The sequence below is a fragment of the Sminthopsis crassicaudata genome, chromosome 4 (assembly GCF_048593235.1).
Source record: "Sminthopsis crassicaudata isolate SCR6 chromosome 4, ASM4859323v1, whole genome shotgun sequence".
NCBI lineage: Eukaryota > Metazoa > Chordata > Mammalia > Dasyuromorphia > Dasyuridae > Sminthopsis > Sminthopsis crassicaudata.
Genome location: NC_133620.1, coordinates 386460689 through 386487044, shown reverse-complemented (window position 1 = coordinate 386487044; position 26356 = coordinate 386460689). Strand labels below are relative to the sequence as shown.

Sequence of the window (26356 nt, the reverse complement as noted above, 5' to 3'; positions counted from 1 at the left end):
GAAGATACAAAATCCTAATTCTTTATTAAAATGCTGATGAGGTAATGAGCAATAATGTCTATTCCAAAAGATGTTGGGTTTTTGTTTTTGTTTTTTAGCATAATATAGGAATCCCTGTTGGTATGTAAAGGCTTCTAAGTCAATGTTTTGCAGGCAAAATGTCCAAACTGTCTGCCTTGGACTCTTCTAAGGTCTCAGTTCTTCTCTACATGGGAGACTGAACCAAAGAGCCAACATGAAAGGAAACAAGATGAGGGAAATGGGATAAAGTAGCAGAAAAAGAATGTAGTTGAAGTTTTCCATTGGGGCATATATATGTTTAAGATTTCCTTTAAAAATATTTCATGGATTTTTGTCCCTGTAGCCATTTCAATTTCTTATTATTCTTGCTTTCCAATATATATTCTTGCTATTTTACCCTAAAACGAAATATGTTGCTGATTTCATTTTCTTACTTTTAAAGAAAGCTAATTACAAAATTTAAAAAATGATTGTACATTGTTTATTCCTAAACATATATAATATAGACATATATATATCTATAATTATATTATAGACATATACAATATAAGGAATTAATTCACTAATTTTATATTGAAGAATATTACTGATAAGTTACCTAAAAACAAAATTTTAAAGGATTATTGAGTTTTAGTTTAGTTTACTTCTTGTTTGTTTGTTTGTTTGTTTTACACTCTAAACTTTTGTTGCCTATGGAATTGGCTACTAACTCTAGTTTTCTGTTTTCTTTCTCTACACTTAAGAAGTGAAAAACTTTTAAGAGGTTGGGTTCAGATTTGCGAGAGATCTGTTGGAGTATTTTGTGTTTCTCTTGACCCAAAATGTGGCACTTTAAAAGAAAGTAAACTGAAATAAATATGCATATACATACATACATATATACATATACATACATATTTATAAATATATTATATCAAATAACATTGAAATGTATCTCACTATAGGTCAGTGCTACTCAATATATGTATGTATCAACACATATCACATATATGTATATATACATATGTGTGTGTGTATATATATGTGTGTGTTATTTTAGCCTACTTATTGAAATGTCTTTTGGGGCATATGGTCTTTTTTCAACTTCTTATTTCTCTAACTTTTGATTTTTCCCACTGCATTGTTGGATACAGCAGTGAATTCATAGATTTGGCTGGTTTCCAATAATTAATTGTCATGTTTGCTTTTTGTTCACTTCCATGTGTTATTTGGATGAAATTCATTCAGTCTGTATCTCTATCTGACATTAAATGGATCTCATGTTTCATTTTGATTGACTTGCTTGACTAATATAGAATTTAATAGTTTCACAACCAGTAAGAGTTTTTCTGAGTCTACTTCCTAAATACCATTATGGTTTTTGTTTTATTGTTGTTATTATTCATGTTAATATTTGTGGAATACCTCAAGTATGCCCAGTGGTATGTAAGATCTAATTTGTCTGCTGTTTTTGTTAAAAAGCACTATACACGCTCCTTTTTAAATCTAATGGTGCTGAGATTTAGTAACAGGATATTTGCTGCTCAAAGATTAAACTTGTTTTTGTACAAGAATATTTACTTTGTCATCAGTGAAGTACAGCTGTGTAATCTTAGTGTTTCAATCAAATGGTTTCAACATGCAAGAAACTTTAGGATTGTTATTTTGTTCTCCGTGTATATAATCTTAAGACAGTAATTATTGTGCTTCCCCACCACTATTTCTGCTGCCATTTTTTTGAGTATTTTAGCCACTTCAAGTAAGTACTCCTTCCTATGTTTTGATTTCCTGAATCAACCAGATTGGTGGGCAGTGTACAAAATGGTTTGTATTTCATTTCGAGTGATAATAAATGGGGAAAAAAAATCTGTTTTGTACTTAGGACTTTTCATGATTTCACTGAGTTTTCTATGTATAGTAACAAAGTGTACTCTAAAGCACACTTTTGTATTTTAGCTAGTATTCATGGAAGTCATACTTTTAACATTAAGAAATGTCATTGAGTATTCTAATCCTAATGTGTAAAATAAGACTACTTTAATAATTTTTTTGTTATAAAAACCACCAGAATATACTGTCACTGCAAGGCCCTGGATACTTTTTTTATTTAAAAAGAGAGAAAAAACTCAAAATTTGATGCCATTGTTGTTGTTGTTTTATGACTTACATAGTATTTGGTGAATGACTTTGTGAAAGAAAAAAATAGCTGTGAAACTTAGGCTGTATTTTATAACAGAATTGAGAACGGTACTTTGTGAACATTGAATTACTAAGACTGACAAATTCTGTTGATTTAAGAATTTCTTTAGAAAATGGATGGAAATGGAAAGGAACAAAAAAAAAAAACCAAACAACTCTATCCATTTTGTTCATATCTCTGTGTTCCATACATGGTGCACAATGTACACAGCCATAGATTAATTGTTAAGTATTATATCTATAGTGCAGTAAGATTGAAATTATCTTTAGAGTAGTGTTTGTCAGAAGAATATTTTATTCACAGTATTTGGAAGGATGTCTGGAAGTAATTTCAGATGTGTGGTTGATTTTCATATTTAGGTTTTTTTATTTTGTCTTTTGAAAGTGTTTCTCTTTGAGAGAAATGAGTTGTTTAAAGTGTAATATTGCTATAAAGAAGGCTAAAAATGAAGTATTTAGTGTAGTTTTAGATTCATATTGAATTTACTTCCTGTTAATTCTGAAATAAGTGTAGTAGTGATATTTTGTGCTAATGTAGGTATTTTCTATATATTTTTATGTGGTGATTTGTAGGGATTTTTCTGCAAAAGCTAGGAATATTTAAAAAGCAGTACATTGCTGTAAATAATCAAACTGATTTTATGTTTGTATATAGCTGTTTCATTTTTGAGGAGTGACTTTTGGAATTAATCTTCAACTTACGTGTTTTGTTGGAATTTTAGGTTTGGTCGATTTTATAAAAGTTTATTTATATCAAAGAAGGCATAGATAAACCAGAAATTAAATGTAAGACAGTGCATAGAGGAATTAATGAAATTAATAGTTGTTTGCTTGTATAAGATCAACTGATACATTGTTGGTTAACATATTTGACTACAACCAAAGCAGAAGGTTTAAGGTTAAAAGATCTTAGAAGATTTAACTGTTAGTGAAAGCTTTGATTATGGTTGGGTTTGCTTTATCCTAAACCAATAAATATCTTAGTGAGAAAGGGAAACATTTAATAAAAAAAAAAAAAAAAAAAGTGACTGTGGAGTCTAATGAATGTTAAACAAAATATGTAAACATTTGAAAAAGAGAAAATTTGTTACAGTCAACCTCACTAGTTCCTTTGTATACACCACCACTTCAGTTCTCCTAGCTGTTGATGGAAATTTCTTTAAAAGAAGCCATTTTTGCCTCTTCACTTTCTGTCAAAGCTTCTCGCTACCATTTTTAGTGATAATATTAATTTGAAAATCAGAAAAATTCATGCACTTGGAACCCGCTGTTCCCAGGAACAATCTCATCCACAATATTTATCAGTATATGTGGGTTGGAACTGAAAAACTTATCAAGTGTCTTTTATTAACTCTGCAATTTTTTAAACCTTTCAAGAGATGAAACGAATAAGGAGGAAGATGAAGATGAGGAAGAAGCAGAAGAGGAGGAGGAGGAGGAGGAGGAGGAGGAGGAGGAGGAGGAGGAGGAAGAGGAAGATGACGACGATGACAACAACGAGCAAGAGGAGTTTGAATGCTATCCACCAGGCATGAAAGTTCAAGTGCGGTATGGACGAGGGAAAAATCAGAAAATGTATGAAGCTAGTATTAAAGATTCTGATGTCGAAGGTGGAGAGGTCCTTTACTTGGTGCATTACTGCGGATGGAATGTGAGGTAACTGAGTTTTAGCTAGTGATTACTACCTAAAAATACTTCTAAAATACTTTTCTATTTTAAAAACGAATTGATTGTTGAATTACAGACTTGTTAATATTCTATTAAGGTCATTGTACCATATCAAAAATATTTAGATTTTTAGCATGTAAATTCCACACTTAGTGACTTTCTATAGAGTTCTTAATGTTTTTAATACTCCACCTTAGATTATAGCATAAAGAAAAATAATTAAGTCTTGACACTTTTTATGGTAACATCTATAACTTAAGAAAAGCAACATTATTGGTGCAGTGATAGAAGATAATAATTTTGAAAAGGTAAAGACTTTTGAACTTCTCAATATCTCCAAACCAGTTATCAGGTCATCTGCTTTTTTTGCATATTCAACTGCATTGCTGCATTATCTTCTTCGTAATCTTAAGTCATCCTTATTTCATTTGTTCAGTAGTCAGGGATGAGATTCTGAAAACTTTACCTTCTTCAAGAAGGCCCTTGTTCTCCAGTTATCTCCTCATCAACAGGCCTTGCATTATAACTTGATTTCAGCAGCAACAGAAGTTTCTTTGGACCATCTCCTACACTGGCAAACATCATAACTGAAAGAATTCAACTCTACTCAAAGAAATAGTTGGATGGCACTTTTCAGCTGCCACTGACCTGGGGAACAGTATTTCAAGACTGAAGTTCAGTCTTGGCTTATGCTACAATTCTTATCTTGAACCAGTAGTCTCTTTTTCCAAATACAACTTTTATGAAACTTAAATAGACATAGTAGATTTTGGGATCTGAAACTTTAGTTGTCTGCTTAACCAATGGACTCCTCTTGGAATGTTCATTATTGTATTTGGAACATAAATATAGCCAGTATCATAAATATTGTCATCTTAGTAATATAGATAGAAATTTTTAGGAATACCTTTCTAAGGTACTTCAAAGAGAATTGCCATTCTTTAATTTCCTTGTAGAGTATGGTTCTGGCTAATGGCAGTGTTGTCAGGAAGACCTCATCTAAAATTCTCAACTTCTTAAAAGCAGGTTTTTGCAGTCATGTTCCAGAAGTGGAAAGAATTGGAGGCACTGCCTAATCCACTTACTGTTTTCTTTCTGTGAAAACTATAATTTCAATCCATCCTGATGCTTGGGATACCATAGCAACTCCAGTGCTAAGGAAAACCTCAAGAATATTGTCGGGATTCATTCTGCTCATTCCAAACTAAGAAGATTTCCGGAATTTAAAGTGCCTACGTCAATTCACAGATTTAACAGAATGGCATTAGTTTCATAGGATCCATCCATAGAGCCATCTACCCATGAATCATAGGTTGTTTCAGATGATATTGAAATAATAGTTTCTCAGTCCAACACTGTATATAAATCAGATATTTAGACATTATTTGTCCTAATGCTGTCTAAATTGAAAGACAGCATTCTGTCTTTCAAACAGAAATGAAAGGCTGGTTTCTGAAAGTCTTCCTTACATGAAGATAATTGAGAGCTGAAAGATAGATGTTGTAATAATAGATTGACCAATTTTTAATAATAAATTATTTTAAATAGTGGACTTTATGAAGACAACTGTATTAGCTTCTCTATTATGCCAACCATAAAATACTGAGTTTAACCAGGAAGATTAAATTGAACCACCAAAAATAAAAATTGTTAAATATCACAGAAATAAAAATTTTTAAATATCATATACAAGATAGCCATAGGTAGGTATTATCTAATCACTCATGCTAGTTCTGAAGCATTTCACTTTTTCTTTTCTCAACCCCCATACTAAATTTTCACTAGTGGTTAAATTATAAAAAAATTGTGTCTCCCCTGTATCTTGGTCTTATACCTTAATTTAGTGAAGAAGATAAAAGGATTTAGAGGGTTCTCTAATTTTTACATGGTATAATTGATAGTATTCAATATATAAATATTGATTCATTGACTAATGAATCATAATATTCAGATTTTTTGAATAGCAGTTGAAAGGTTAATATAATAATTTTTCAGCTTAGAAATTTTCTTCTCAAATATGATTTGGAGCATGTTAAGCTAATGGGAATAAATGTACAGTTTATTCCTTTATATGGAGAAGAAGGTTGGAATACTTTTAAGATTTTGAGTTGGGGCAAAATTCAACAAGATAGCTTTTTATTGTAATTCATCACTGAGAAGATGATAGGACATTTTTAATACAGGCTTTTTTTTTTAATTACAATTTTTATTGAAAAATAAAATGGATCATTGGGTAGATGGCTCTTCCAACATCATATAGGAACCTTTCAAGATTCAACAAAATAGGTTTTGATCATATATTGTTTGAGGAAAAAAAATCATTTGCTTCTATGGAATAGTAACTAGAATATAAAGTGAAACAGGTTATCATTTTGTGATTTTTGCCACTCCTTTTCCTAATCATATCTAGTGATGACTGTAACAAATCTCATTAGCTCTCCAGCCATTTTTCAATTTCTTCCCCTATTTTGGGGGCCTAGGATAGTGTTTATCATACATATAGAAAGAGATGAAAATCAGAAACGTGGATCTCTTCTGTGAAAGTACAAGTAGGTGGTTAATGTTTTTTTGATAGCAGCTATTTGAAGTAGGAACATTGTAAAATAAGAAATTATGGATCTCTTTTCCTCATAATACTGAATTTCACTGAAGGCGTTGTGTTGTTAACTTGAATAAGGAAATATTAGTTATATTACAGGATGAGATTTCATGTACATGTGAGATTCTGTCATACCTCAAAATTGTAGTTTTCTAATCTGAATATAAAAGTCATAGATTGATTAGTATAAGGTTGGATTTTTTTTTAATTGATTGTGGTTTTTGTGATTATGTAACATGTCCAAGTTAATTGGCTTTTTACCCCCTAATTTCTTGAAAGTAACTTTTAACACTGCTATTTGTTGCTATCATTTTAATTTGTATCCATTTTTTGCCTGTTAAAGCTGTTGGTTCTTTATACAAAGTATAAATAGCAAATGTTTCTTTTCTTCAGTTTATAGGATTTTTATGTGATTTTACTTTGAGTATTCTAGGTAACATTTCAGAGTTCATAAATTGACCTAAGTTTTGAATTTTTGTATAAAGACCTATATAAATTAAGGCTGTTTGATCCTTTATGAGTATAATTGCATAGTGCTTTGTTTGAGGATATTAGATGTTGTGGAATGTTCTAAGCAATATAGCACCAGGATACATTGGTTAAATTAATGGTTATTAATAACATTATTAAAGATTTAAAAATGTAAAAAAGGCAACAAGGCATAATGGATAAAGAAATAGCTTTGCAATCAGGAAGGTTGTGGTTCTGATTGACACATATTAATTCTATGATTCTGGGCAAATCCTTTAATCTCTCTTTGCCCTAAGCAACTCTCAAAGTGTCTAAATTTGTAATATTCTTGAATTGTGAGGGTCTGGTCGGCTGCTCAATTATAATCCTTTTCTGGGAGGAGATCTGTAAAACCTTTTCCTCTGTACACAGGTTTCTTGGGAGCTCTGAATCTCCTTCAGCTCTTGTCCTTCCCCAAATCAGTCAGACTGGTCTCCTTTCAGCCTGCCTGGCGTCACAACTCTATCCCAGAGTAGATTAATCAGATAAGTTGCTTCTTTGGTGAAAGAAATTTGAATGTCATTGAAATCAAATGTCGTTTACTTCTGTCTTCCTCCTCTCTCACCTACTTGCTTATTCCTTTTGTTACCTTCCTTTGACTATATCCCTATCACATAGAAATTCTATCAGTGGGGGAAAGTTATTTTCTGATTTAATAATTTTGTTTTGTTTGTATTCATAGTCGGAATTTTGAAAGAGTGCTTGAAACTATTAGCTAAAATTTGCTGTTTGGTATATCTGTGGTGAAATATGAACTGTTTAGAAAGAGTTGAATCAAGAATAATCTTCTCTAAAAGAGAGAGCAAAGACACAGACAGTTGTAAGATATGGCATGTGGTTAGTAAATGACTGTTTCACATTTCAAGCATATCTCTTGTAACACATTAAACAATTAAGGCAAAAAAAATTTTCTGTTTCTGGTTTTTTTCATATACCTAAACATGAAAGCAAAAATCCAGGCTTAAAGTTTTAAGAACATTTAACTTTGAAATTAATTTAAATTTTTTTCTTTTGGGGCAGCTAGGCAATGCAGTGGATAGAGCATTAACCTTGAAGTCAGGAGGACTAGTTCAAATCTGGCCTCAGACACTTAACACTTTTAGCTGTGTAACCCTGAGCAAGTCACTTAACCCCAATTGCCTCAGTTTTAAAAAAAAAATCTTTCTTTCAAGGATGGGTTATATTTAAACCAAATTGTTTAAAATCTGCCAATGTTGGCTTAAGGTGATTGACTTATATACTTTTTTTTAGTACAATAAAATAAAAGATTGTCTTCAATGATGTAAGAGTGAGATTTCATTTATTGCCCTCTTTTAAAGGATAAATTTTCTTAACCTTAAAACTTACCAAGTGAGACAAAAATAGCTGACCTTGAAGTTCTAGATTAAAATTCTGCTGCCCAACACGTATTAGCTTGTGACTCATTAAGTATGTTAACTTCTAAGTTATCTAGTCAGCTCTATATTTCAGAAGAGTTACTGCTAATGGAAAGGAGTTGTGTGTACCAGAACTTCACCCTAATCAATGAAATCAAAGTCCCAGACAACAAGAAACTAAGGTCACCAGGGTTAAAATTAAAATAACTCTCTTTATACTTGATTTAGTCAGAATTATGACCCTTGTATGCTGATAGTAATTTTGAATTATAGGCAAATATTTTAAATTTTTTATATTGTCTTTCTCTTGTTAATTAATATTTGTTGCATAATACTGTAGCCCCTACTACTAATTTAAATATACACATTTTAATTTGTCAACAAATATTTATTGAATAACTTATATGCAATGAAGAAGCATTATAATTGGTCTCTACATTAAAGGAATTTACATTCTAATTGGTGAGATAAGATAAAAATACACAAATGGATAACCAGCAATAGAAGTCTTCACATAAATGCTATATAAATTCAAAAGATAATATAATTTTTAACTGAAATTGTCATAGAAGGTTTCTTAGAGGAAGTGGATGAGGTCAGCAGGCATTTTATTAATTTATCATGTGTCAGGCAGTATGCTAAGCATTAGTAATACAAAGAAAACTCCCCAAAACAGTCCTTATTCTTAAGGAAGTCATAGTCTAATCGAGGAGTCAGTGTATAAATAACTATATAACAAAAACAAGATATAATTGATATAAATTGAAGGTAATCTCAAGAAAGAAACACTTAAGATTAAGAACTGGGAAAAGCTTCTTGCAGAAGATGGCACTTAACTGAAACTTGAAGGAAGCAAGGGAAGCCATGAGGTAATAATGAGGAGGCAGAGAGTTCTAGGATTGTGTGACAGACCATGAAAATGCCAAGTAAGGAGATTGTGACTTGCTTAAGGAATACCAAAGAGTCAATTTATTGTCATTGATTCAGAGTGTATATATAGGAAAAAATATGTAAGAAGACCAGGAAAGTAGGGAGGAGCCAGGTTATAAAGGGCTTTAATGGCCAAATAGGAAATTTTTATATCTGTTTCTATAGGTAATAGGGAACCACTGGAGCTTATTGAATGGGGGAAGGGACAGTTTTAACCTGTCAGACTTGTGCTTGAGAAACAACAGTATGACAGCTGAGGGGAGGATGGGCTAGAGATTTATGGCAGGAAGATGAACCAACAGGCTGTTTATTAATCTGGCTATATGGTGAAGACAACTTGTACCATTGTAGCAGTGTCAAAGGAGATAAGGGGGCATATATAAAATATACTGCACTGTGCAACTGATTGAATATAATAGGTGAGAGAGAATGTGGAATCAAGGATGATACTTAGGTTATGAGCCTTGAATGACTGAGAGGATAGTTGTACCCTGGACAGTAATACAGAAGTTTGGGTAAAGGGGAAATGGGGGGAAAGATAATAAGTTCTATCTTGGATATTAAAGAGTATGTGAACATCTGTTTTGAGTTGTCTACTGGGCTCCTGGAGGTGAGACTAGAGATAAGGACAAACTTTAGGGCTGGACAAATAGATTTGAGAATTACCTGCACAGAAGTGATTATCTAAATTGGGTATGATTTAGATGGGCAGAAAGAATAGGAAAAGCATTTATGACATAAAAGTTTAGTTTCAGTTAAACATTTATTAAATAACTGCTATTAATAAGATACTACTGGGCAGTTGAGATATAAAAGTGAAAAACTATAGCATCTTAGCTCTGTAACATACAGCTCTCTCTGGCTTTTTCTTTTTCCCCTTTCCCAACCCCCACACCCCATATATATTCCTATGTATGAACATATAACTGTAATATGTTTAAAAATAGTTAAGGACTTAAGAAAGGTTTAAAAGATTGGACTAAAAGATTCAAAAAGAAGCGATCATTTTTAATTACAGCAGGAAGAAAAGCTTTGTGGAAAAAATAGTTCTTGACATATCCTAGAAAGAATGCCAAGAGATGGAGTTGGGAAGGGATATTCTAGACCTGCACAGAACTGATGAAGTCTAGACTATGTGAAACTAGGGGAGGGGAGGCTAGTATGAAATGAACCTTAAAAAGCTTTATTGGAGCTATATCATAAAGTCCTAATTTTCAATTTTTGTTTTAATCAATAGGCAGTTAAAAAAAATCATTAAAGGTTTTTGGGCATAAATGGAAGGTTTACTTTGGTTCCCTCTCCCTCTCCGTCCCTTTCTCCCTTTTCCCCTCTCTGTCCCCCTCTCTCTCTTCCATTCTCTTTGTTTTTCTTCCTTCCCCTTATTTCTTCCCTTCTCTTTCTACCCCTTCCAATCTTGTTGATTTCATTAACTCCCATGAGCTTAATCATTACCCTTTAAAGATAACTCCCATATCCAATCCTCATATCTCTCCTGAGCTCTACCCTGCAACACAAATAGCTTATTGGACATTTCTCCCTGTATAGCCCATATTCATCTCAAGCTCAACATACCCAAAACAGAATTCATCATCTTCCTCCCTTCTAAGCCCTCCCCTCCTTATAGTTTCTGTATTAGAGTTGAAGATATCATCATCATTCTCATCCAGGTAAACATTTAGTAATCCTTGACCCTAATCTTTGCTCTTTTCCAGATGTAATCAGTCATCAAGTCTTGTCACTTCTACCTCCCCAACATCTCTCATCCGTCCCCTTCCTTCATTCACCTAACCTCCATTCTAGATTAGGACCATTATCACCTCTCAACTAGGCTATTCAAATAATTCTCTAGTTGGTCTCCTTGGCCAGTCTTCTTTTTCTGTAGTTAATCTTCTAGTCAGCTCCCAAATTTATATTCCTAAAATATATCTGACCATATCACTTCCATCTGCTTAAGAAGCTATAGTGATTTCCTTCTTTTCACTAAGAATAAAATATAAATTTATTAGTTTGCCATTTAAAGCCCTTCAAAACTAGCTCCAACTTAACTTTTAGGTTGATTTCATATTACCACTTCTGTTCAAGCCAGACTGCCCTTGTTGGTATCACATATAATATCCCTTTCCTTCCCTTTGCACAGATCCTCCTTCTCTCTTCCACTCTTAAAATCCTTTCAGGGACCAATTTCATTGCCCTGTTGTCCTACACAAGATTTTTTCTGAACTTTAGATGTCAATAGCCTTAGGTTTCTTCCAAATTGCTTTGTACATTTGTATTTCCTTGTCTGTGTAGATACTGTATACACCCTCTTTCTTATTTCTGTCCTTGAACCCCAGCACCTAGAATCTTTACTTGCACACAGTAAGTGGTTAATTTTTTAAAATTCAATTAGAAGTACTGAGGTTCTAGAATTGGAGAATACCTTAGGTAGACATCAGTTTAGGTTAAACTCCCTTACAACTTGGTATAAGGGAGTATAAGAAGATAAGGCTAGAAATAGCAACATAGATTGGGCAAAATTGTTAAAAAGTCTTAACTTGTAGAATAAAGACTTTAAACTTGATCTTATAATGGAGTCATTGAAAGGTTTTCATCAGGAAAGGGATAGGATTAAAACCTTTACTGACTTTAATTCTTTGGCAGCCAGTTTCCAGGTATTTGTGGGAAGGAGTTGAGCAATAATTTCCTCCATTTAATCTTTGATAGAAGTTGCTAATAGGGTGGCGATTCAGGGCAAGTCATTTGACCCCGTTTGCCTCAGTTTCCTCTTCTTTAAAATAAGCTGGAGAAGGCAATGACTAACCACTCTAGTAAATTTGCCAAGAAAGCTCCAAATGAAGTCACAGAGACACAGGATACAACGGAAATGACTAAACAACCACAAATGGACTGGTAATCAGGAAATTCATTTTTTAGTCATATCTGCATTAATCGAATAGTGTGACCTTACAGCAGGCACTTCAGTTCCCTGGCTATCATAAGAGGAGATAGAGGAGAGATGAGATCTCTTACAATCTCATTGAGCTTTGATGCTCTGTGATTTTGGGAACTACCAAATTCTGTGATTTGAATCTGTTGCTATATAAACAGTGGTAAAAAAAAGAAAAGGGACAAAGCAATTGAATTGTCATAGTTACGTCAAAGAAAGTTATCCAGATATTGTATACCTAAACTACTGTTTATGTACCATTATTATTTTTTTTCTGAATCATTTTTTTCCTTCATTTAAAATAGTTGCTCAACTTTTTTCTAGCTTTAAACTCTGATTATTGTTCTCGCCTGACTATTAAAATGTGTTTACCAGTTTTATTGTTTGCATTTTTGATAATATCGATGAATTATCAGTGTAAGCCATTAATTTTATAATTTAATGATTGTTAATAATAGCTAACAGTACTAGTTACTCACTAAAACACATCACTCTTTTCAAGGTACTTTTCCTTACACAAACCCTCTAATGAGATGGTTTTAGTTATCCCCTCTCAAAAAATGAGTTTCCCCTCTCCTCTCTCCCAAAAAAGAATATGGTGACTGAAGTCAGGTTACGTGATTTACTGATAGTCTCATCATAGTTAGTCTTGATGTATTGAACCCAGGTCTTCTGGTGTCAAATCCTGGCTCTTTATATTAAACCAAGACATCTCCTTGCTCAGAATCCTAGTAAACTTCACATGCTCTCATCCATTTCCAATTCTTTATTGTTACATCTGATTCCCTCTAACATCTTGGTAATTCCCTTGGTAATTATTAGCAAGACTAACATTACTTTTCAATTTTCCTTAAATTCCTTCTGATAAGAAAAGAAGTCACAGGAATTTGATAATTATTATCCTCACTTCCTCAGCCATTTTCTATCTTTAGTCATCTCTTTACACTAACCTTTCATATCACAAAATGAAAATGGATAATTGGCTGAATTTCTAAAAGAGTAATTGCCATTTTGGAAGTCAAGTGTATTATGACCTGAACAATTTGTTCACTGAGTTTATTTATCACTTGATGTCCTTAGTAATCTTTAGTTTCCCTCATATAGAGGAGTAGCTGGTTTTCTCTGCAAAAAAAGAGTAGATTGATTTCAATCCAAAAGCCTTAGTTTGTTTTCAAAGAATTATAATGATGATAATAATAGGGGAAATGAGAAGAGAATAAGCATTTTTGTACATAATTCCTTTTTCAGTTATCTCATATGATCATCACAACTATATGAGGTAACTGCTATTATTTCCCCCTTGTATAAGTTGAGAAAACTGAAGTAAACAGAGGTTAAATAGCTTGCCCCAGATCACATCGCTCATAATTAATTAGCATTGGCCAGATTTGAACTCAGATTATTCTGACAACAGGCCAGCACTTTGGGGACTATGTTTCCTTGCTACCCTATAGTATAATGAATGTAGCATTTTAAGTAGCAAAATGCTTTATATCACCTCAATAATCCTGTAAGGTGTTATCACACCCTATTTTATAGATGAGGAAACTGAAACTTTGTTAAGTGAGTTCCTTGGGATCATACAGATAGTAAAATCCAAATCTGTTTTGAAATAAGATATTCAGATGCAACCAAGGCCATCTGACATTGTTTCTTTGAAATATGGCTCCAACTCTTTGGGGCACCATTTCTCATTTTTCAATCTATTTCCATTTCTTTTGTATCACCTATGCCACTTGTTTCCTTTCCCATTTCCTTTGATAACCCAATTTTCTGTTTATTTTTTCTAAATAACCTAAATATATTATCTGTCTTCCTAGTATATTTCAGATTATTGATCATCCTATAATAACAGAAGCTAATATTTATGTAGCATTTTAACGTTTCACATGTGCTTTACATTTATTATTTCATTTAGTCCTTACAATAGTCTTATGAGATAGGTGTTACTGTTATTCCTTATTTACAGTTGAGGAAAATTCAACTAATAGAGGCTTGGTGACTTGCTCGGGGTCACAGAACTACTGTCTGAGGCAGGATTTGGACTCATTATTTCTGACTCCCAAGTCTGACTCCCAAGGCCTCCACCCACTTAATTGAATCTTAATAGCTTATCTAAGTTTGAAAATACTAATGCAGTTAAAATTATCTGTGTAAAGCTTCAATTCTGGAAAATAGTTCATTTTGCAAATGAAACATTTAGGGCAATAAGACTGTTATTAAAAACAACAACAACAACCAAAAACTTAATTTAGAACTTAAAGATAAATAAATACAAAAATATTTAAATTAATATTTTAAAACAGCTTTTGATATTGAGTTTTAAAATAATGCAAACTCTAAAACTTTTTCCACTGCAAAAGTATTTTATTTCTTTTGATCTTCTATAAACTTGGCTTTTTGAGGGGATCATTTTTATTTTTGCAGAATAACTTAATTGCTTTATTGTAAATTGTACATCAAGATTTTTCTTATATTAATTCCTTCCCATTTGACAGTTTAGAATTTGGGAAATTCGTTTTCAAATAGGTCATATTTTGCTTATGAGTCAATACATATATACACTAGTTCTTTAAATGCATCTAATAGCAATATTCATTTTAGATATTTCTAATTCATGTCACATTTGTTTCTCTTTACTGATCATAGTCATCATTGCCACATGAGCTAAAAATAATGTCCATTTTTTTTTTCTTTTTCTTTGAGTAGGTGGGAGGGAGAGACTGAGTCTTCCTGTTTCACCTAGACTGGAAGTAGTGTGGTCACTCACAGGCCCAAACTCTCAACTGGTGGCTATGGGAACTTTTATCTGTTCCATTTCCAAGATGATAAAGTTCCCCCCACCTTTAAATAATGCGGTGACCCCTATTCTCCTTCACCCTACCCTAATCCCACTCTTCTGTGGTCCTCACCCTATTGGTGAGACTTAAGTCTACATAGCATAATCTACTTTGGTATACTCCAGCTCAGCACTCCTGAGCTCAAGCTCACTAGCTTTAGTCTGTCTAGTGGCAGGATTTGTAGGCATCTCCAGCAAAATAGCAAACTACTAATAAGCCTCTTGTTCTTTTTCTTCTTTTTTTTCCATCATTTTTTTTTACCTCTTAGATATGTCAGAATTTTTACTTCTGCTGTATAGAAGATATACATTAAGAAAGTTTTTTCTTGAGATTAATTCCAATACATGGCTCTCTTCAACAATGAGATGATTCAAACCAATTCCAATTGTTCAGTGATGGAAGAGAGCCATCTACACCCAGAGAGAGAATTATGGGAACTGAATGTGGACTACAACATAGCATTTTCACTCTTTTTCTTGATGTTTGCTTGCATTTTGCTTTCTTTCTCCTCTTTTCTTTTTCCCTCTCTTGATCTAATTTTTCTTGTGAAGCAAGATAATTGCATAAATATGTATACATATATTGGATTTAATATATATTTTAATATATTTAACATATATTGGACTACTTGCCATTTAGGGAAGGGGATGGGGGGAAAGGAGGGAAAAAAATTCAAGCAAAGTTTTGCAAGGGTCAGTGTTGAAAAATTACCCATGCATATATTTTGTAAATAAAAAGCTTTAATAACATTTTAAAAAGAGAGATTAATTTCAATGTTTTTGAGTTCAAGAAGCAAATAAACAAAATTTCACATGCCACCTCCATGAAAGGTTTTTAAAAGCCATTTTTTTAAAATGTGGATGAATATTGTCAAAATGATTACTTACAAGAATCTATAATTATCACTATCAATTTCTTATTTTTTATTATTAAAGCTTTTCTTTTTAAAACATATGCATAATTTTCAACATTTACCCTTGAAAAACCTTGCATTTTAAATTATTTCCCTCCGTTCCCCTCACCCCCTCTCCAGACAGCAAATAATCCTGTATATGTTAAATATGTGCAATTCTTTTATACATATTTCCACGTTTATCATGTTGCAGAAAAAAATCAGGAAAAAATGCAAATGAACAACAACAAAAATAGTAAAAACACTATTTTGTGATCCACATACAGTTCCCACTGTCCTCTTTTTTGGGTGCAGATGGCTCTCTTCATCACAAAACCATTGGAACTGGCCTGAATCATCTCATTATTGAAAAGAGCCCGTCTATCAAAATTAATCATTATATAATCTTGCTAACAAGTCGCTCTTTAAAATTTTGCTTTTCATTATTATTAGTTTTCTTCCTTTTGTAACCTCCATTTTTATGTTTTATATTCCTCTACTAGAAATTTTATCCCCCCAATCTGATCAGTTTCTGAGAAAAATACTTCAAATTGTCTTATAGCCTGAATTTCGGTGTGGGAAACCTTAAGGAAAATTAGTTTTTATGATTAAACATAATACCTACCTCCTGAAAGAGATAATTGAATCAGAGTGCAGATTGAGACATATATGTATGTGTGTGTGTGTGTGTGTGTGTGTGTGTGTATATATATATATGAGAGAGAGAGAGAGAGAGAGAGAGAGAGAGAGAGAGAGAGAGAGAGAGAGAGAGAGAGAGAGAGAGAGAGAAGGTGGGGGGAGAGATTTTTTAGACATGCCCTATGGAGGAGTTTATTTTGCTTGATGATATATTTCAATAACTTGATTTTTCTTCTTTCTTTGAAGTGGGGTAAAGGGAAAAAGAGGAATATTTGAGTTAATTGGAAAAAGTTAATTGTATGAGAAGATGAGACTTTTATTTACTGGCTATATCTGGATATTGCCTGCAATGAGTTGTAATTATGCATCATGCAATTGGTGTTATTGGCATATGTTACATTTCTGACATAGATTTTAAATTCATTTGATAACTTAGGCTCGTAACTAATATTTGCTTAGTTATATATGTATGTGTCTTAAAATTGTTTATATTTATATATATTTCAGGCAGTAAATTTTGAAGTGCAACATTAATATATTAATTTGCTCAGGAAACTAAGGCACATATCTTCAGAAACGACTCTTAAAAGTTATTGACAGTGCAGCTAATGTTCAAATTATTTCTAAATCTGTTTTCTGGCTATATACTTTTAACACTTGTCATTATTAAATACTTTGAAAATATATTTCAGATTTTCAGAAACACTGAACTTTGGATTTAGAGTTAGCATTCTGATTCTTGGTAGCATTCCTTTCTGTTTGACTACTGAATCAGAATCTTCTTCATTAATTGTAATTTCAGTCACTACCATAAATAACAGAATTCTTATAAGGTGGAGAAAAATAACATTTTTTGCCTGAGGCCAGAGTTTATCCATACCTAAATTAAAATTGACTTAAACTGGCTTTTTTTAGTGACCTTGTCTCCTTTAAAAAAAAAAAAAAAAAAAGTCTTGGTTCTGAGCAGATGACTAAGAATTATACTGTAGTATTTTCTTTTAGTTATAAATGTCCATGTACATTTCATCATTGCTTCTTAGTGATTTGGTGCTGAAATACTGATCATGATATCAAGCTTGTTAATACTGTCCATACTATTTATATTATATTTTCAGTTGTACTCTTGTCAATTAACTAGATCTAAGTCTTTCTGATACCCATTGATCAAGAAACATTAAGATTTTCTTGCATGTTTTTACCTTTTCATACTTTTTTCAAATCTGCTCCTTTTATTCTTTGTGTAGCTGATGTGCAAAATGTGTTTTAAAATTCTGTCTGTAATGTAGAGTAACACACTATTTGTTATAATTTTATTGTCCATAAAAATTAATGTTTTCTTGGATAAAATAGACTTTTTTGATAGTCATTGTTTTTACCCGTTTTGTAATATGTGTTTGTGAAAATATTTGTACTTCACATTTTTCACATGATATTTTAATTGCTGATCTGCTTTTGCTAATGTTTATACTAAACTTTTTTTTTTGTTACACTGTACCCCTAGTATTTTGTTGCTTCGTCAGTTTTAACTGAAAAGCGTTTTTCCAATTACCTTATTATAAGAATGGCATATATTACTCCTTGACAAGTCTATAAGCTTTGTGGTTTAAAAACAATGCATGTTTTGTAATAAAGTATTTTTTTATTTTTATCTTTTTTTATTTTTCTTTTTTGTAATAAAGTATTTTTAAAAATCTAGATAGATATCATTACAAAGGAAAAGCCTAGACAACAAAAACTTAAAGGGCTGTATCTTTAGAAGGAGAATGTATTTCATATGACTCTATGAAGTTGAGAATTTCTGGTATCCCTCTCTGTGGAATCTTTTAATATTGTTGTATTTTTAAAGAAGTCATCTAATGGGCAGCGAGATGGTACAATAGATAGACCACTGGTTCTTAAGTCAAGAGGATCTGAGTTCATATTTGGCCTCAGATACTGAATGCTTCCTAGCTGTATGACCCAGCGCATTTGCCTCATGATGTAACGATGATGAAAAAAAGTATAGAAGAAATTTAATATCCTTAAAATTTATAAGATTATTTATACAATTAGGTATGTCTTCCCTATAATTTCTTAAAGTACCTTGTGCTCATTACCCATCATATACTTTCCTCTGATTAGTCCTCTTAACTTGCTAAATAGGGAATTCTTAGGACATATATCAGGTGGCATTGTCATTGTGGTTAAGCTACACTAACATTGATAGTGACTGTTGGTCCTTGTCCATGTCCAGCAGAACAATAGCCAATATTGTTAACTGTTTCACCGGACTATAGTTTTTTCTGTTCCAATAAATATTTTAATTCTAACTGTAGTGAATGAGTTTGAAGCTCTTGAAAATATTTTGTGCTTGATGCATATTATATTGGAGGCATAGTGGCAATTGTAGATAAATTGAAAACTAGTAGATCCATATATTAGAATTTCATGTTTGCTCAAATCTTAACTTGGGTCATGAAGTTAAATTCATTGGTGAGTTTCAAAACTGATCAGTAATAATTACTGTTATTAATATTAATAATATTAAATTGTTAAGGGACAATTTGGTGGAGGCTCTCGGAGAATTGACCTGTCCCTTAACATTAAATAAAAGATATTAAATAAATTCTAGTTAAATAAGAAAGGGCAGAGTCTATTGTGACATGTTTTAAATTCCTGTTTTTTATTCATCTTACTCATGTGAATAAGCTTTCAGGAGTTTACTTTGAACCTTTGAGAGATATAATTTAAATTTGTTTTTAAATTTTTTTTTCCTTCTCTTCCAAACTTTAAGAAGAAAAATCAAAATATTTCTTCTGTATAATGGAATTTAGTGGAATGAAGTTCAGAGGACCTTTAATCTTAATGAAAGAGCTAAAAATAGCAATGAGCATACATCTAGGCATTGTTGTATTAAATTAATAAGAGTTGAGGTTTTAGTAGAACCTTTACATACATTTTTATAGTCTCATTTTTTTCCACTTGTGCCCCACATGAGGCCTTCAAGGTGTCATAGGGCTGACTAAGTTTCAAGCCTGAAAGAGTAAAAATAATCTATTAACCCAGTTACTAAGGCAATAACTGTCTGATTTGAGAACTTTAATTATTTTACTTTCTGTTCAACTATTTCTTTATTTTGCATAAGCACTGAAGTACAACAGCTACTTTACTTGAATCAACCTTTTTTAAAATTTTTATCTCATTGTTGTTAATGAAGCCACTTTGTTGTGTTGTTAGTCCTTTGAAAACCCAATTCTACCATTTTCATAGGAAGTACATGAAAAGTGAAAAATCTGGGCTTGGGAAAGAAATTTCTGGTGTATGTATACATAACAGAGGGAGAGAAGGGGAGGAGGAGAAGGAGAGGGGGAAGGAGAGAGAAGTGTTTAATTATTAAACAACTTACATCTAAGAAACTTTTTTAAGGAAATTCAATTTTAGAAAAATCGTACCCCCAAAAAAGAAGCAATTTATTTTTCTTAGTTTTTAATTTGTCATACTTTTTTGTCTTTTAAAAAACAAAGTTAATATATTTTGATTATTAGATATCGAAAATACTTTCAGGTAGGACTATAATTAACATAAAAGGGGATATGTACAACTAATATTATATGTAATATTATAATATGTAATATTATTAATCTTATATGTAAACCATTGTGCCATTCATTGTAAAGGTTTAATTCTTTTTTTTTCTACAAGGTACAGAAGCTTTATATAGGATTAATTAGTGAATAAATTAAAAAAAGAACATTTATTAACCCTTACTATGTGTCCAGCATTGTGTGAAATAACTTGTCCTCAAGGAATTTGCATTTTAATAGGGGAAGATGAAACCTACTTGGTGGGGTGATAAGGCCGAGGATCCTTTGGCCTGGAAAACTGCTTTGTTGCATCTAATGCTAACAATGTCATTGGGTTGCAAAATTTCTGTAGAATTCAGAATCCTGGACTTTAGGGTGAGGTAACTGAATCATAAACTAGTCTTTTAGCTGTATAACATGATTGTTTCTGATATTATATATATGTGCTCCCAAGGACTTGGGTTTTGTGTATTTATAACAAATTACTTTTACTTTTAGGTATGATGAATGGATTAAGGCAGATAAGATAGTAAGACCTGCTGACAAAAATGTACCAAAAATAAAACATCGAAAGAAAATAAAGGTAAGCAAATATTTTTCCAAATTAATTCTGCTTTACTAGTAATTTTAGTATTTAAATCAGAGAAATTTTTGTCTTTCCTACCTTTTTTTAATGATAGGTTTGTATCTCAGCCTTGGTGGACTATGTTGTATCTTGTAAAAATGTTTCTCTTCTGCTAATTTTGTCATTTTATAGGGTAGTCTTCCTCTTTCCTTAACATTACCTGTTAATGATTAGCCACTACGAATATCCTCAGAGAAGTTCTTATAACCACAACATAGTTGCTTTGAAATTAGATAATAATCCCTATTTATTTTAGTGTACAAATGTTAAAGAAAGGCAAAAGTGACAGCAACATAAATTTATTTTTATTGTATTACTGGTTCAGAGTCTAATTTTTTATAATAATCCATTATTTTGATTATGTTCAACATTTATTATTTGGGACATACTTAAAATAGAATGATTTTCTCAAGTTCTTTTAAAGTTTTAAGAAATTGGGTTAAATTGTTAATATGACCATTATCTTTAAAAATAACTCCGGATACCATTGTTATTGGATGTTATTGTTGCCTTAATTGTTTATAATTTCTTTTGAAATTTAATATTCAGTACTAAGTACTTGGTCTCTCACTTTCAACGTGAGATCTTTTAGTAACTTGCCTTTTAGTGTATTAAACAATGCTTCAGTGACCTGAAATAGTAGAAGTATCTCCCAAACAAGATCACTTACTTTTTTCTCAGTGTCAAATTAGTCCCAAGTTTTTTTTTCCCCCCAGTACTTAGCAAATAGCAAATTGAGACTTTCTGACTTGAATCTTTGCTCCTGTCCATCTTTATCCTTGATATGTTAAGTAAAGAAACACTACTATATAGTGTACTGATGTTAAGAATATATAAGAACTTTTGGAAGAATAATATGCCAATCCTTCTAATCCAGTGTCCAATTTAATGGTTTTCTGTGGATGTCATAAGATAGTAATTGATTGGTTGATTACAGGAGTCAGAAGTCAGTTTAATAGCTTACTTAGAAGCCAGTTTAATAGCTTACTTAGCACAAAACTTTTGCTTTTAAAACTATATTGAAAAAAAAAAAAAGTGGTAGCCTTAGTCAATCTGTCCATTATTGATGGTATTGAAAAGACTTTATAATAGGAAAAAAGACAAGGGCATAGATAATCTGCATTCTGACCTTAAATGCTAACTTTGTAAACTAACAAAATTAAGATTTTTTTTTAAACTCTGCAATGAGGAAACTACATATTCCAGTTTTTATAGATTGCTTAGAAGTAATACACTAAGAGTAATTTCTAAAAAGTAATTTGAATTGATATAATCTGACCCTCCTTATGTGATTGGAAATAATAAAATTCAAAAGTTTTCCATCTTTTTTTCCTGTCTTTTATGAAACTCTACTAACCCCATGAAAGAACAAAGATTGCCTGTGTGGTTGACAAGAAATTTTTTGTTTTAAAGTTTAACCATATTTTTTATTTTCTATATTTTTATGTTTTAAAAATTAAATTATATTAGCACTAGTCCAAAGTTTAAGATAATTTACAGCAAATTTAATTTTAAATAAATAAGTTGCAATTTGGTTAACAAATTTTTTTTCACCTAGAATAAAATTGACAAAGAAAAAGAGAAAGATGAGAAATATTCTCCAAAAAACTGTAAGCTTCGCCGTCTGTCAAAACCACCTTTTCCAGCGAATACACCACCTGAAATAGCATCTAAACTGGATACCGAAACCAAAAATTCTGAACAAGTTCAAGTTAAATCTGTAGAAATTACTTCTGTCCTAAATGGACTTCAAGGTAAAAAAAATATATACATCCTGTTCAGTTATATAATTTTTCTATAAGGTAATTTTGAGGGATTGCTCTAAATGTATTTGCATCAAATATTATTTGAAATAAGTGAGCCATCGGCCAGGATTTAAATATATTTTTGTTATAAAGAAATAAGAGGTGATCAGGAAATTTTAAGAAATAAAGTCCCAACAGTGGTACTGTACTTCTTCTAGTATCCAGTCATTTCTGAGATCATCCAGACCATATTTTGATTTGGCATGGCTTAGTAGTACAATGATTATATAAGTACTCTGGGATATAAACAGTCATGTGTTTGTGATTTCGTTAAGTATATGAAGCAGCCAAAAAAAACGACTAAAATTTAACTTGTTTTTCTGACGAGTATTTTAATTTTCTTTAAAATATTGTAGCTTTTTTTTCAAAACTAGAACTTTAGGTCAGGGAGTTGGGCAGAAATATGCAGAACCTGTAACTGCAAACAGCATATTCAGTGTGTTTAGATTTATGAGTACATGGACAAAAAAAAAAAAAAAATCGAGGGTTCAAATGGCCTAGATGTGTTACAAACTTCATTATTATAGAAATTATCCATTCTAACGAGATTTTCAAATCCATGAAAGTGTAAAAAAGGATAATAATTACCAGGGATAATAATGACAATAATGGATGAAATTTAGATAACCCTTTCTTCTTAGAAAAGTTTTGAGTTAGGAAGTACAGGTATAATCCTTATTTAATGAGGAAACTGATTTAGGATAATTGACTTGCCCAAGATCACACAGACATTAAATAGCAGCATTAGAATTTGAATCTATTTCTCATGATTCCAGGTTCATTGCTCTTTCCATTCTATAATTTTATGATATATAAACATGTCTAGTATGTCTTTGGCGGGCTAATATGTTGCTGTGTTTGTATATGACCCATGCCCCACTTGTTTTTTGAAATGTTTTTAGGTAATTTAGCATTTTTAATGCATAGAAAAGAGGGCACTTAAAATGAAAAAAAGTATAATTAAAAGAAGCTGAAAAATGGATGTATGATAAATTTAAGATGTTACATATCAATTGAAAATAAATTTAACTCTGAATTTTCTGGCAGCTTAAATGAAAAAATTATATACTTCTCATCTGATGATAGAAAGTGTTTGATTTCATTTGAAGAGAAATAGACTTTTCCCTGTTTCTTGTTTTAGGAGGAGTTATAACATGAATAATAACTTAAATTTATATAAGCTGTCCCAGAAATCTTAGTTTTAAGTTTCAGGTAGGCTGCATAATGCTATAAATCTATTTAAAGGAACATTTGAAAGATTAATTATTTACAAATTTTAAATATTGATGTTTCTAATTAAAATCTTAGACTATATATTGCACCAGTGATTGAAAGGATTACATTTGTAATTGTAACCTTAAAATCATATAAAGAGTATTTTTATACATATATACTATTGACATGACCTCACAAGAAAAAGGATAATGAAAATAGATCAGGTTACTGAGATGGCCAAGGAACAGGATCTCTTCCAGTCTGAGAAAGTATTATCCAGAAACTATTACACAAAACAATGTATAATGATGAGTCCCCCATCTTGTTAAAATTAAAATTTGTTATTTAGAATTCACAAAAGTAAATGAAGTATAAAAGAAATTGAAGTTTTTAAAGCTTAAAACTGCACGGAAACTTTTGAGACACTTTCTATTTAACTTTACATTTAATAATTACTTTCTTCACAATATCCGATGAGGCTGGTAGTATAACCATTTTATACATGAGAAAACTGAGGTTTCTAAGAGAAATTAAGTGACTTGCCCAAATTAATAAAAAGTAATAAAACCAAACCTAAAACCCAGATCATCTGACTGATAGCATTCACGAATCTTTACATAATGGATTCTGAATAACATGTACTCTGTTTCCAAATATAATTTTGCAAATGGTATGGAAACTTTCTTCAAATAATCTTAATTTACAAAAGGCAATTTTTTAGGAAAGTAACATAATACCATCCTTGTACAGAGCCTTCTGACTCAATAAGTGCTTAAAAATAGACTGATGGTGAAGATATCAGATATCCATTAGAATGTCTCTCTGAAATATCCAGTGCTCACTAGATTTGAGCATGTGGTACAGTCCAATCAATTCATGACTAAATTCTGTGAAACAGTCATATTGTATTGTTCACGAAACAAGAGTCCATTTGCTTTTGCTATCAGATGTACATAATGGAAATTGCTTTTCTTTGGTGAAAGCTTGTTGTATAGTCTCATCCAAATAGAGGAGCATTCTTTACATGTAGGTAGGTGCCTGTAGCGATTGAAGTTTTTCTCAAAATAGGTTTTGAATGTTTAAGCACTAGACTGAGGTTAACTCTGTAAATCATAGAAGAGATATTTTGTATATAAAAAAATATTAAGTACAGTTGTTAGCAATTACCCACCATGATCATTCAAGAATATCAGTGTGGGCCTTTTAGTATAACATGTTTTGAGAGGAACTGTATCCTTACTGACCTGGCAGGATGAGGTAGGAAAATACACACCTAAGTAGTTACCTAAATTGCACTAGCAAGTGGGATTATTTTAGTAATTTTAAAGTAAATAATGTGGAAATTTTTTTGCCAGATATACTGACCTTTAGTTATTGTTTAAGCTATTCTTTCTACTGAGAATTATCTATACATGCTGCTTCCACTTCCAATTACTCCTCAGCTATCTGGATTTGTTTCTCAAAACTCTACTGAAATTTTTTTCTCCAAAATCAACAGTGGTCTTTTAATCGACAATTCTAATACTTTTTCTCAATCCTTATTCTCCTTATGAGACCATACTACTGACTAGTCTTTCGCTTATATGCCTACCATCTGGTTCCTGGACACAGATGTCTTAAAATTCTCCTCCTTTCAATTTAGTCACTCCTTCTTACTCTATTATTAGTGCCTTCTTTTTCCTCCTCTCTCTTAATTGTTCTTTGCTTTCTTCTTTTCTTTCTCTGTCCTCTCATCACTCTCAGCATCGTCTTGGGACTTCATTTGTCTCCTCTATGCCAATGAACCCTAAAACTATTTCTGGTCCTTACCTTTACTTTGTTGAACTCATAGCTTAAATTTGCATTTACCAGATAGCTGTTACACACCACAAACCCACAATATAAATTGAATTTATAATCTTAACCAGAAAAACCTGCCTTTCCTCTTAACTTCCATTTGATTGTTGATAGCACCACAATTCTCCCCATTATTCATTCTTGAAAACTTGAATTCATTTGTGACATGTTTTCTTACTTCCTATATAAAATTGATGACCCAATCCTTTTGATTCTGCCATATCTTTTGTATCTGTTCATTCCTTTTACTCACACAGCCCACTACTTAGGTTTTTATTATTTATCTCTTGCCTGATCTAATGTACTGACTAACTAGTTTTCCTGCCCTTCAGTATCTTCCTTATAAAAGGTATCCTTTACATATCTATCAAGATTATTTTCCTAATAACATATACTTTAGATTGTTACTCTCCTACTCAGTGCCTCCATAGCACCTGTTAAATGTAATACAGACCCATTAGCCAAATTTTCTACCCCCTCCACAATCTGTCTCTAAACTTCTCTTCATATTCTCTCCTTCAGGTAATCAATGTTATTACCATACTGGACTCCTTGCCATTCCCTAATCTCACAGTATCCTCCCTTACTGAACTCATGGATTTGTACATTTTTTTCCTTTGTGCTGATGAATTGTTACTCTTCTTTTTAACCCCAGATTATGTGCCACCTCTAACATTTAAGTCTTTCCTTATCTCTTCCACCAAGAAATAACTTTTCCCTCCATTCTTCGACC

General features: G+C 31.8%; 1 protein-coding gene across 11 annotated transcripts in view; it reads left to right on the top strand.

The window, feature by feature from the left end:
- Positions 1-26356, top strand: part of ARID4B (AT-rich interaction domain 4B) — a 195017-nt gene that overhangs the window by 144665 nt on the left and 23996 nt on the right. For 9 of the 11 annotated variants that reach the window (XR_012481321.1, XR_012481320.1, XM_074262435.1 and 6 more), the window contains exons 17-19: positions 3577-3855; positions 20641-20725; positions 22326-22521. Coding sequence is in view for 9 of the 11 variants with exons in the window: in XM_074262435.1 (XP_074118536.1) it covers positions 3577-3855; positions 20641-20725; positions 22326-22521 (560 nt within the window). In the remaining 2 variants the exon portion in view is untranslated. The remainder of the gene's footprint in view (positions 1-3576; positions 3856-20640; positions 20726-22325; positions 22522-26356) is intronic. The other 2 variants (XM_074262439.1, XM_074262438.1) reach the window with 1 other exon arrangement.